The following is a 12,776-nucleotide window of genomic DNA, read 5'->3' as shown; positions in this document are numbered from 1 at the left end:
AATAATACAATGAAATAATTTTTATGTTCAGAAGATGTATATTAATCCTTTGTTATCTCCAATCAATCTCATATCTTTTGTTCATTCTTTTCTTAACGTTTCAGCCGTAAGATGAGCACTTTTAGGTCTCCATTCATTTATTTCAAGAACAGACAAGTTTGTAAATTCTTGTGAGACTGAAGACATAAAGATTATATGCTCCTTATTGGCACCATAAATAAATCAAAAATATTTGTTTGAGTTCCATTTTCAAGAAAGTTCTTCTTAACTACAATGAATCAAATTAAAGATGTTTGATCTCAGCAAAAACGACAAGGTCACTCGATGTTTTAATAGAATGTACCTATCCTTCCATGAAAGGTGATTTCCAAGAGCCTTTTGTAGCTCAACCCGCTTGAATATTCCTGAGTAAAGCCAATGTTCCGGGTGCCCCCGAGTTAAACAAAAGACTTTTACTCTTTGCTGAAGCTCTTGCCTATCAAGTAGACTAATCTGCAATTATTTCCATAACATTATTAATCTTCATATAAGAAAGACAAAAAAGCTCCATTGCCCCTACTTTATAATTATAAGAAATATGTTTACTTGGCCTTTATTTCATGTTCAGAACTTCAGATCATGATATATTCAGGGCGTTTCTACACTAGACATGCAAAGGGATTGATGACCTTTACTATATTGATGATTTCTTTCAGAGCTCGTGTTTCATTCTATGAATGTGCTGTTGGGATGCTGTGAGTATTATGGTAACAGTTTTTATCCGTTCGGGAGGGAAAACTAGTACTGAATTTAATGGTTTAGAAAGAGGATATGACATTGCTGACAATATAGAGAGGAGGAGGAAAAATAAATTGCATGTTGCAGCATCACCATTACAAGAAACCTAAGACTGAAATCTCACGAGTAGAACCTCATTTCTACAGTAAAAGGGAGAATTTGAGAACCAACTTTTGAAATGATTCAAAATTTATCATTATACGAACCTGACTTAAACAATGCTACTACATCAGATATATCTGCAAGCAAAAGTTGGCAAGAAATGACACAAACAGACGGAATAAGATCTAAAGGACAAATGAAATTAACTATTCACCAATAGGATAAAATACCACTATGAGCAAGTTTTATCTTTTCTCAAATTTTCTTTCTCATTCTTTTATTTATTTATTTATTTTGGAAAGAAAGATCAAGGATCGGTGTGCATATATCCTCATAAGAAACAAAAAAATACAATCACAGATTGAGTTTGAATGTACATACCACAATATGCAAAGCATGTGGATCATCATCACGATCAATAAGTGCTAGAAGCAAGATATCTAGAGGAAGTAATTCATTTGTCCAAACAAAAAAGGCAAGGCTTGCACAAGCTGTTAACAGAAGGTCCTATAAAGAGAAACTATATGAAAATTACTAAAAAGGTACTGATCTACAGAAGTGCAAGATAATAAAGCGTCATCACAGATATTAACCTGTAAGGAATGTCCTTGTTGAAGCTCAACCTGCATATGATGAAGCAGAACATCCACCATTGTGTAAATGTTAGATGTCACCTCTTCAGGAGAAAATTCTCGCAGGACGCGTCCCTAGACCATTATGGAAAACATGTTAATTTTTTTCATTGTCTTATGAGAGTTTTAAAAATACAAAGGGAAGAGCTATACAAGAAAAAAATAAAGTGGAATAGAAATACGCAGGGGAAAAGTTCCATATAACAAAGATGAACTCATTTTCAAAGCAGTTAAATTTTAAAAGGAAACCGAAAAATGACATGTAAGCATTAAGACAGCAGTTACAAGATAAATACCAGGTTTACATGGTTAATGTTTTCTGAGTGGCCCTGCATTAATATCAAAGCACCAGCACACAAATATTGTCGATGTTGCGGGAAACTATGACCGATATAGGTCATAACATAACTAGGATCAGCCGATGGTGAAAGAAGCTGGGTGCACTGGTTTATTACAGTGTTTTCGGCCTGCACAAGTATCTCAAGTATGAATTTACATATCTAGGAATACAACCGGCATATGAGAAAAAATTTCTAATGGTTACATCATTCACTAATTTATAACATTAATTACCACTGCCACAAATTTCGGACATATTTTTTTTTTGTTCATATTTTGTTTTTTTTGGTAAATTTTTTTTTTTTATTCATATTAAAAAGATATCTTTGATATATAAATATATATATATATATATTGCATACTTTTATATCTTATTTTTATGAAAAAAATAGCATCTTATTCATTATTGTTATTTTTTGACATGATAAAATGATTAATATATTGCATGATACGTAAATTGCACTCTTGTGCATTTAGAAAAGGGAAAGTGATAAGACAAAAGGTTTAGCGTGTCAATGTCCTCCCAACCCGTCCATCTAATTGATTCTACAGGAAACAGGAAATCACCCTAGAATACATGAGCCAGACACCATAGGGAAGCCAAGGGAACTATTCAATCTCGTAGTATTAAGACGGCAACATTTGACTTTTTAACATTTTGGTATTCTATTCAGAACACCAAATTATAGATCCAGCAACACAAAAGTCCAGAATATACAACTTATTTTTTACCAAAACCTTTGTATTTAATCTTCATATTACTTCATGGTTTGAGAGACACCCCAGTAATGGCAAACATCCATATACTCAGTTACACGACAGCTAAGGAATAAATAGCTGTATTTGGACATTACGGATGAGAAAAAGATATTAGTAACATCAATATCACACTACCTTTATCCCAAACTAGTTAGGGTCGATAGTAGATGAACCCAAATAATAAGTACGAAATAATTGAGAAAAAAAAAAGAAAGGATAAAAATATATATATATATATATGACACTAGAAATTAAAAAAGCAATAAACAATTAAAAGGAAAAATAAAATAAAACAAAGTAAAACTAAAGATAAAGACAATAAATAGAAAAAAGTTAAATAGAAAAAGACAATAAATAAATAAACAAGAGAAGAAAAATAAAGAGAAATAAAAGAAAAAGAAAAAAAAAAGGAAAGGTAAAGAAAGAAATAGAAGGAGATACAAGGGCAAAGGACTAAAAAGGGACCATATAGAACATAGGACGAAAAACGGGTCTAATCCTCCACAATGCAAATCGCTCTCCTTCAATCCTTCCTAGACACACTGTCCGACAATTTATATCTCACTCCATTAAGTCTTGTTTTACTACCTTCCCCCAATTAAGTTTTGATCTTCCTCTTCCTCTCGCCCAAACCATCTCAATCTATATTCTCTCATCTTTTCAACCATTACTACTCCTACCTTTCATTGAATATCTTTATTATCTTATCCATCCTTGTATGACCACACATCCACCTTAACATCCTCATGTTCGCTACTCTCATTTTATGTTCATGTTGTCTATGTGTTGGCCAACATTCAGCTCCATAAAACATTGCAGGCCTTACTGTTGTTCTATATGACTTTCCTTTTAACCTAAGGGGAATCTTGCGGTCACACAAAAACCCTGATGCACTACGCCATTTCATTCACCCTACTCTGATCTATGATTTACATCCTCATCAATCTCTCCACCCTTTGCAAAATTGAACCCATATATCTGTAAGTATCTTTCTTGTGTACCACTAACCACCAAGGAAGGACAAGGTGGCATCAACACGCCGGACAAGACAGACAGTCTTACAAACCAAAGCCATGCGCTGACAAATAGAGCGGTGCCTGTTGGCATGTGACAAGGTCTCCAACAACTGTGCTTAGAGAGGTGGCTGGTTAGCAATTTCTGGGTGGATCCAGTCCTTCACAATAAGTTGGGTGCCAGCCAAGATGGCAGCTTGAACCAGCTTTAATACCATGGAAAAGATGGGTTTGTAATTTCTTGAGGAAATCCTGAGCAAAGCTTTCTATTTATGCATGATTTACAATCTTTAATATAAGAAAACTAGAAAAACAAGGAAACTAGGAAAACAATACAAATCTAATAGTTTATAAAATATATAGTTCCTACTTTCCAACAGTTACATTACATCCATTTTGTATTTTCTGCATATGTTCATCACCCCCGGGCCCCAAAAAAAAGAAAAAATTTATTTTTTCAAATTAAGACAGAATTATGTAGGATGAAACAAAAAAATGACTGCATTATGAGCCTCTATTATTTACTGATCTAGAATGCTGGCAGATATGGTAATACAACTTGAATAACAAACCTGCTGCCATGCTTGTATTGCAAGGCTCCTTTTATCTATTCGACTACTCAGTGCTTCACGCAGAACAGGAGGGAAGTAGCGTAGTGTTTTTTCTGACCATGTATGCTGGCTGGTAGCCATTATTTGTTCCAACATATTTTGGAGATAAAGTAGGTGATCAGCATCCGCAATCCCACGAGTTTTAATAAGGATGGCAAGTGTTATAACAGTCACTCGATTCAAAGTTTCAGTAAACTCCGTTGGGCCCTGCAAAAAAAATAAAAATTACACAAGAAATAAAGCATCTCAATCTTGCTTAGAGTGACTAGTAAGCACAAATGAAAAAGAAAAATAACTGAAAAAAAAGAAGTTCCAGCTTCTGAGACCAAATCAAATACCTTGCCTTCCCTTTTAACCAAGAAGAAATCTCTCAATGAGAAAAGAAGATTCAGGCACAGATTTTCAGCTAATCTGAATACTCGATGATCTCCTCGTTTTCCTTTTAGAGCAGAAATGATCTTTGTAACATCATACATCAAGGCTTTGCTTTTTCCCTGGTACCTACATAAAATGACATTTTCATATTTGAAACATAGCTTTTAGCATGTCTAATTCCCTGCAAAATAAATAGATATCACCCCATCTAACTCCATTTCTGGAAACTACAGATACATTTTGGGGCAAAGGCCCAGATGGGGCGATAAAGGATCTTTAAGTTTTAAAACCATTTATTAAACTCAATTTATTTTTGACAGAAGAAAATTCATACCATGTACAGAAATTATCACCTGTAAAGTGGAAGTAGTCGGTAGTTCAATATCTCAAGCACCAAAAGTGTTACCCCAGGCTTGCTCAACAAAGAAGGACTTCTTTGCACCAAATGCTGTGATAAGTTATGTTTTAGAGAGTTGTGATTATAACATCAGCAAGTCAGTACATAAAAAGTTTAATATATGAACAATACAAGTGGCAACAAAAATGATAAAAAAATGTTTCATGAAACCCTGGAAAGGTTAAGAATTAGGTAATGCTTGATACTAAAGAAGAACAAGGTCAGAGATATATATATTGTAATCTTAAAAGACTTGTAGTCTGTCTTATAATCCACGAAAACAAATAATTTATCATTTCAGATTGACTGTAACAACAAGCTAGATCAATAACATCATTTGTCCATATGACTAGTTTCCTCAAAATGAAAACTAATCAGCAGCTGCCAGCTAATTCTACTAAATATAGGAGTTCCACCACAGGACTTCAACATTTAATATTCAATTTCGCCTTCCACCAAGAGATAGAAAAGTACAAGTTGTTCCATCTAAAAGGGATACTAGACTCACAAAGACAAAACATTTTTATTTACAAATTAGCATATAAAACACATAGCATAAAATGTTATCACTGAAGAGCAAAGAAAATTACATTGAAATGCGAACGAAACAGTGAATGAGGTGCAATGAGCAACAATCTAGTGTAAGTTTCAACCATTGCAATGCTGGGCACAACCTGCACATAATATGAGGCAAATATCAAAAGACAGTTATTCCTCTGACCTATAAGAAGGGGCACTATAATTATTTATTTCCAACTCTTTGAAGAGGAAATCATTACTGAAAGTTATAACCAAGCCTCTCTCAATGATAGTATTGTAATAATCATACAACCACAAGTATGGAGCAAAAAAATCATGCTGGTAAATGAATCGTATCATGAGAGAAAGACAGAGAATGAGAAACAACCTGCCCAGAAAACAGAGAGTCTTCCATTTGATAAGACAGCTTCATACATAAGTTCATTGAAAATCCAGATAACAATGACATGGGCAGTGGGCTCACTTCTCGTGTAGCCACTAATCTTTCAGCCGGTTGTTGTAGGTTTGTTCCTGGTAGCAAGTCAGTAACTCCAGCAGAAGTTAACCAATTCATTACTGTTTCACAAGCAGGCTGTGCCATTGTGTAGGTCACAACCCAAAACATCCCTATTGACCGTTCATCCATATTCATATAATCCATCATGCGGTCCCCTGAAAATTCAAGTGTTTATTATTAGAATAATGCAATCAATCAACACCTAAATGATAATTTAACTACAATGTAATAATATTTCAATCAGCAAACTGCCAAAAATTATACATAAGAGTATAGAACTTATGTGAAAATGAGTATAAACAATATAGGCATAGACTGTAGCAAAAGAAGAATTTTATAAATATTAATAAGGAAAATTAGATCAGACAGAAAGAAAGAGATAGGCCAAGATAAAGAGAGAGAAAGTACGAGAAGAATTAGAGGACAATACATATACTCATGTTAACTATAAAAAAAGGGCACAAGGGCCCACACAAAAAAAAAAAAAAAAACCCACAACAAAGCAATAGGGCCCCCTGACTTTGCGAGGGTAGAGGTGAGAGTCAATTACACACGATCTTCCTGTCACAAAGAAGTAACCCACTACTCCAAGGCTCGCCCTCATACTTACTTTAACTATGAAGACAAATATTACAAGTTTGCAACTAAGTTACAACTAGAGTTAACCATAGTAACTATCTCAGGTTTACCATCACATCCACCAGAAAAGAAGTACACACAAAGAGGATATTCAGTCCTCCAAAGTCAACAAAAACAGAAAAAAGGAAAGAAAAAAGAAAACAGCAGCTGAAGAATAGTACAATAACTTCTCAGTAAATCAATTACAGAAATCTCCCAAAAGAAGTCAATAAACTATGTTCATCTAAACTGATGTAAGGAGTAACTAATCTTTTTAAAATATTCCATAGAAGTAACATGTCAATAATAATAATAATAATGTAGCTAAATTCAGGCAATGAAGATTTGGCTGCACCTCTTTATATAATTATTTTGCCAAATAATAGCGCCATTAGAAGAAAGATGATATAAAAAGGATAAAGAAAATGAAAAGTGGAGGAATGAAGCTTCTTTAACAAATGACCCTAAATAAAATATTTTCCACGTGATGTGAGCATGCAGGGCATGCAAATTTTATAAGTTAATGCAGCAGGTAATCCATAATAAAATTAATTGAAGTCCTTCAATGTTCACAAGAGGTCAAAAAGAAAAGAAAACTGCCAAGTAATCAGTATATGTTTCTTCAGATACATACAATGGAGCAAGGTAAAATAAGAAATATTACAAATGAATCTTATGAACAAACATCAAACCATAATTTAGTCATTTGACATTGTCATAGGCTAAAACACAATGAAATAATCATGTTTAATCTACCTTTGCTTGCTTGTCTCCACCATTCATCTATTTGCTTTCCTTTTTGAAGCTGTTCATTGTTCAGATATTCTCTGGTTGATGTGTTCAATGACCAAATACGTAAATTTTGACAACTGCTTACAAAATCAAGCAAGATACTTTGAGGGATATTAGGATCGGAACTTCTGTCTTCTCTATGAAATGATAAAATCTTTCTGGTTGTCTCCACCTGTCAGACAGTGCCAAGTCCATTCTATATCAACTAGCACAACATAATTTCATAAAATTGCTGTAGCACACCAACCTAAGTCTGAGTCCCAGCATAATTATTTCATTAGATTGCCACAAATTTAGAAAGTCCGGACACCAAAAATATTCATTTCTTGAGAAGATTTTGTACTAAACCCTTCCCAGAATAATTTTGCAGTTAATATAATATGTTTTGGACATCAAAAAAGAATTTGTCTTTGCATCCGAAGGGAAGTAGAAAGAACACATTTTCACAATGGAAGCAAGATTTACATTTAATTAACCACCTTTCTAGAATCTGAGTTCAAAGCATTCATGACCAGCTCAATTCGAATTATCTGTGCAAGCAGCCAAGTCACATGATTTGTCTTAAGCATATGATGATCACCCTCTGTAAGACGTGAAACCAGCTTGTCCACAAAATCAACAAAATCAATGCACCCACTTTTCATAAGAAAAAAGAAAATATCAGAGAAGACAAGCCAGTCCTGCCAGCAATTTATCTCTGCAAGAATGCAAGATATATTCAGAAAGAATCAGCTTTTTATATGTGATAACAAAAGCTTTCCTAGAATCAATTATTTTCTTTAGGGGATAAAAGAAGATTATATTCTTAGAAAAAGAAAAAAAGGAGAGAAAGTACATCAGAGGAAGGAGAGGATCAGGAATTCTCCAAACAAGAAAAAGACTAAAAGACAAGAGGGAAACAAAGAAGCACAAAAGATGCAACAATGCTGTCCAATCCCTTGCATCCAAGATGAGCATAGCACCAAAGATAGGCCATAAACACAATCTTGGAACAAAACAGATGTAAGAGTATAGAGAAGAATATGAAATGGATATTAGATGCAAGTATTACAAAGAAATTAGAGTCCTATCCTACTCTGCAAGACATTTTAAGGCCAACTCATAGCAATACACTGCAATTTAAAATTAATTTCCCAAACACCAAAACCTAAAAAGAACTCTATGATACAACACATACACACACACATACAGAATCATATATATATATATATATATATATATATAGACAGACAGAGAGAGAGATAAGATTATTGCCTGAATTTGTTAATTTCAATAGTTCAACAATTCTATCAATAGTTGCCTCACAGATCATCTCTGAAGAAAAAACAGCACCAGAAGTAAGCCCTTGAGATGAAGGCCTATAACAAGGAGCCAGTACCAGCACGCGTCTCCACCAATCAGGTGATGGTGTAGTACGAAGAGCATGCCTTATGCAACGTACAGCTCTCTCCCAATCTAAACTTCCCTTCTGAATAGAAGTTGCAATATCCTACAAAGAGCAATAAGTGACTAATTTACTTGGGACAAATTATCATCAAATGTAAAATAGCAGTAGTATGTACATATAAACCATAGTTGCAGACATGCCAAGCACATATAAGCTATTAAAAGAAAGAAATGCACAAATACAGAGATAAATTCCAATAAAATGGAATAAGACCGCAGAATATTGGAGAGGAAAATAGAAGAACTTAAATAATACAGGACAGAGTCAAAATAGAGAAATCAACAAACATGAGAAAAGTCATTGGACTTTCCATTAGAATTAATCATATAGATAAGTATAATGAAATAATGAAAAGAAGGCAGGTGAAGAAATGCCATCAATATTCTATCTGTATGTAAAGCTAGAAGAAGCGAGAGAAACAGTACATGTATGAGCCTAAGAAAACAATTAGCAAGACCGTCATATTTAACTTTATTGATGTCCTAAACCCAGGCGAACAGGGAAATGAGATTTACTAGCGCAATCCTCTTTATAAACAGCTCAGAACAGCTCAATATACTTTATATGTCCATTTCTTTCTATAAGCACTAACAAGCCACACATTTAGATCTGGATAAGAGAACTGAAATGTACATGAAATTTTGGAATTCCACATCAACACTTCTGCCCACTCAGACAGTTTGAGAATCTGCTCCAAATATCCTTTCATCAACTCCTAAGGCCCTTTTATCAATCCTTAATGAGTGTATGCTACAAAACTTATAATTATACAGAGTCCAAGTTATTAACTGAATGACCATTTATTTAGTTAGGAAAAACATAAGACATGCTAAGTGAGAAAATAAAAGACCAAATCAAAAGTGGAACCAAGCAACATTACCAGAATGAATATTCCAAGTTTACCATAATAGATTCCTTTGAAACATTTGTAAGAAACGAAAGTGGCGCTTTTGAATTATCATGACTCATGAACACTAGTCACTAGTGTCAAATTCAATATCATCACTCATCAGTCACAAATAAAACACGGATTAAAACATAAATTTGAGTATTGAATGCATACAATACAATAGAGGAACCAAAAGATCAAAACCAATAAGTATACAATATTAAGGAGGTTGAGTCTGAGTTTAAAAAAACACAAATAATATGCTAATGGCAAACTCCCAATGCACAAGGCTCCCGACTTGCTAGGGTAGGGGTGAGGGTCAATTATGTGCAGCCTTACTCTTACATTTTTGCAAAGAGGCTATTTCTCAAACTCAAACCTGTGGCCTTCCAGTCACAAGTAGCAACCCTACTGTTGCTCCAAGGCTCGCCCTCTACAAATAATATGCATATAAGCATTAAATTTATAGATATATAAGTCCAATAAAATTATGAAAGCACAGAAGCCACAACAGTTGAACCTATATTGCAATACATCACCAGTACACGTTACTTAAGTCCTTATCTCCAATTTTCATTTCCCAATTTAGGTACTTGTATGAAACCACCTAACTCTTTCATGTATGAGGCTGTATGGCACACAACAGCCAGCAAATTATCTTTCTGAGATTCATAGCCCTTCTATATAACTAAAAACAAATACATCTGAGTACTTCATATGGAAGTTATGAGCAATGATACAGTTTAAGCATGGAAGCTTTGGCAATTCATGCAGGCGAAAAGATCCTATGCCAGTTGATGGATGTCACAAACAATCAAATATCAAATGCCTTTTCAAATAAAATATAAAATCTCAATGAACAGATGAAGCTTAAGAAGAGACAATTCTTGCGAATTCCTCTAGGACAGAACATAATTTTGTGCATAAATCTGCAACTGCTAATCAAATTTGTTGCAATAACATTAAGCAAAATCTAAAAGTAGATTTAAGCAAGGATAGTATCTTAAGAACTTTACTTTTAAATAGGAACGTTATGGGTAAACAAATACTGGTATGCACCTCAAAAACATGGCTAAGGAAAGAAAAAGAAATGGACTCCATACACTGATAACAATTAGACCTAAATCTGTGAGTTTTAGGTCCTTAATTGAAACAATTTCAGTCAATTTATTCTTTCAGTCAATCTTTCTAGGTTGACCACTGTTGCCTCGATATAATAGTTAAAATTTCTGTACAAGTAGTGTTGAGTTGAAAACAATTGTTATTTTTTTTTTTAAGAGATATAAAGGGGTATTGTAAATATGTATGTTGTCTGATTTAGGAGATACCATGAGTAAGAGCACTGTCAAAGTTATGAAAACTATTTATGGGGCACCTTATACCATATGCTTTTATGTTAAGTGGTCCTCTAACAATTTTGAGAACAATATGATAGCATCTGATTATTTAAATACAATTTCAAGCATCAATAATGAGTTTCTTGAGATAGTCATGTGACTCGTCACCTCTCCATGCAATGGTTCTCCTAGTACACTTAAATATGCGATCGGTGATAGTCGCATGTGTGCTGCTGCTTCACCTGAAATATTAGGTGTTGTTTGATTTAGGATCCGATGAGTCCCAAATGTAGGGCAATGAAGATGCTGATCTAACATTTGCATGTGCATAGCCATCATATCTCGTCTCCGGTGGATCTCCAAGATAAGTGTAAACAATGCTTCATCATCTGGAATATTCTCTATGAACTGCAAATCACTACGTAATAATTCATAAAAGGGCACCCGACATTTTCCCTCATCAACTAAAAGCCAGATCACATCCAAACAACTGTGTAGCCATGCAATTACAGCTTTGTCAGGTCTCCATGATTTTAATATATCAGATTCATCAACTCCCTGTTGCCTCTGGTCCCAATTTACCAGCCAATTCAGCATATGGTGGAAGATTTCAGCATAAGTCACAGGTTTCAAAATGGCCTCAAGACCAGTTAAAATAATCTTGCAACATAGTTGGCGAAGGCTACTATTACTAATATCATTATTTCTAACAGACGGACTACCTCTTAGTTTAGATTGTTGTCCAGTGGAGGAAAGATCAGATGATTTGACAGGAGACAAAGCTGCACAGGATAATGGTTCAATAGTTGACTGTGCAGGGGAGCCAATAGTATGAACAGAAGGCAATGGAGATGCAGGATTTGAAGACTGAAAATTAGAAGAATTTGCAATCATGCTGGGAGGTGGCAGCATTCCTGACTGTGATAAGGTTGACGAGGGAACAGCTGGCACTGCTTGACTCAGTTGACCAACAGGCAATTCTGCCGAAGAAACTGAAGAAAGAAGGGATGGCAGAAAGGTATCCCAGTTAATGTACCCAATACCGCATAAGCTCCGTAAAACAAAAAGAAGAAAGTCTGCACGTGGTCCATGACCACTACACTGTAGAACTAGCGATATAAGAATAGCTTCCGTCACAGAACGTAATTGATCTTGGTCCTGAAAGTAAAACACGGTATCAACATACATAAGTAATAAAATTTCATGTTCTCCCTTCAATTAAGGTAAAGCAAAGACGAAACAACAATGGAAGATGTAAGAAGTTGCAGGGCATATTTTCAAACTCACAGGAAACTGGCTCTGAATTTGCTCAAAATCTAGAATGAACTGCTCATTTGGCGGAGGAAGCTCTCGATTAACAGCGAGTACACGTTTTTGTGTCTTGTTCCTGAAATTAAGTATTCCCACATTGAAAAAGTAAGAAAACTTATTATAGGAGTACCATATTTATTCAACATCGGAATCGGAAGAACCAGTGTAGAAAAACCATGTGAAAAGACAATACATTTTATAGTTACAAGCCCAAAAAGGTTCACTAAATATTATTCAGCGTTATCTAGAATAAGTAACTGAAGGGGAGCCTTGACACAATGGTTGATGTCAGGCACCATGTGACTCAAAGGTCACTTCATATTATGTAATCAACCTCTTGC

At 34.6% G+C, this 12,776-nt stretch overlaps 1 protein-coding gene across 2 annotated transcripts in view; it reads right to left on the bottom strand.

Annotated features, from left to right (window-relative positions):
• LOC133317438 (mediator of RNA polymerase II transcription subunit 23) overlaps positions 1–12,776 on the bottom strand; it is a 31,576-nt gene that overhangs the window by 18,109 nt on the left and 691 nt on the right. The window contains exons 3-16 of one of the 2 annotated variants that reach the window (XM_061519301.1): positions 12,412–12,511; positions 11,293–12,282; positions 8,641–8,940; positions 7,931–8,146; positions 7,416–7,623; positions 5,913–6,196; positions 5,596–5,679; positions 4,962–5,056; positions 4,572–4,734; positions 4,195–4,440; positions 1,808–1,978; positions 1,473–1,586; positions 1,261–1,386; positions 344–492 (exon numbers count right to left, since the gene is read on the bottom strand). In XM_061519301.1, the coding sequence (XP_061375285.1) occupies positions 344–492; positions 1,261–1,386; positions 1,473–1,586; positions 1,808–1,978; positions 4,195–4,440; positions 4,572–4,734; positions 4,962–5,056; positions 5,596–5,679; positions 5,913–6,196; positions 7,416–7,623; positions 7,931–8,146; positions 8,641–8,940; positions 11,293–12,282; positions 12,412–12,511 (3,246 nt within the window). Of the gene's footprint in view, positions 1–343; positions 493–1,260; positions 1,387–1,472; positions 1,587–1,807; positions 1,979–4,194; positions 4,441–4,571; positions 4,735–4,961; positions 5,057–5,595; positions 5,680–5,912; positions 6,197–7,415; positions 7,624–7,930; positions 8,149–8,640; positions 8,941–11,292; positions 12,283–12,411; positions 12,512–12,776 lie in introns of both variants that reach the window. The other variant, XM_061519302.1, reaches the window with a different exon arrangement.

Source organism: Gastrolobium bilobum, unplaced genomic scaffold, assembly GCF_033153095.1.
Source record: "Gastrolobium bilobum isolate Gb01-03AN ecotype WA unplaced genomic scaffold, APGP_CSIRO_Gbil_v1 utg3480, whole genome shotgun sequence".
NCBI lineage: Eukaryota > Viridiplantae > Streptophyta > Magnoliopsida > Fabales > Fabaceae > Gastrolobium > Gastrolobium bilobum.
The sequence above is the reverse complement of the archived record's forward strand: the minus strand, read 5'-3'. Positions and strand labels throughout refer to the sequence as shown.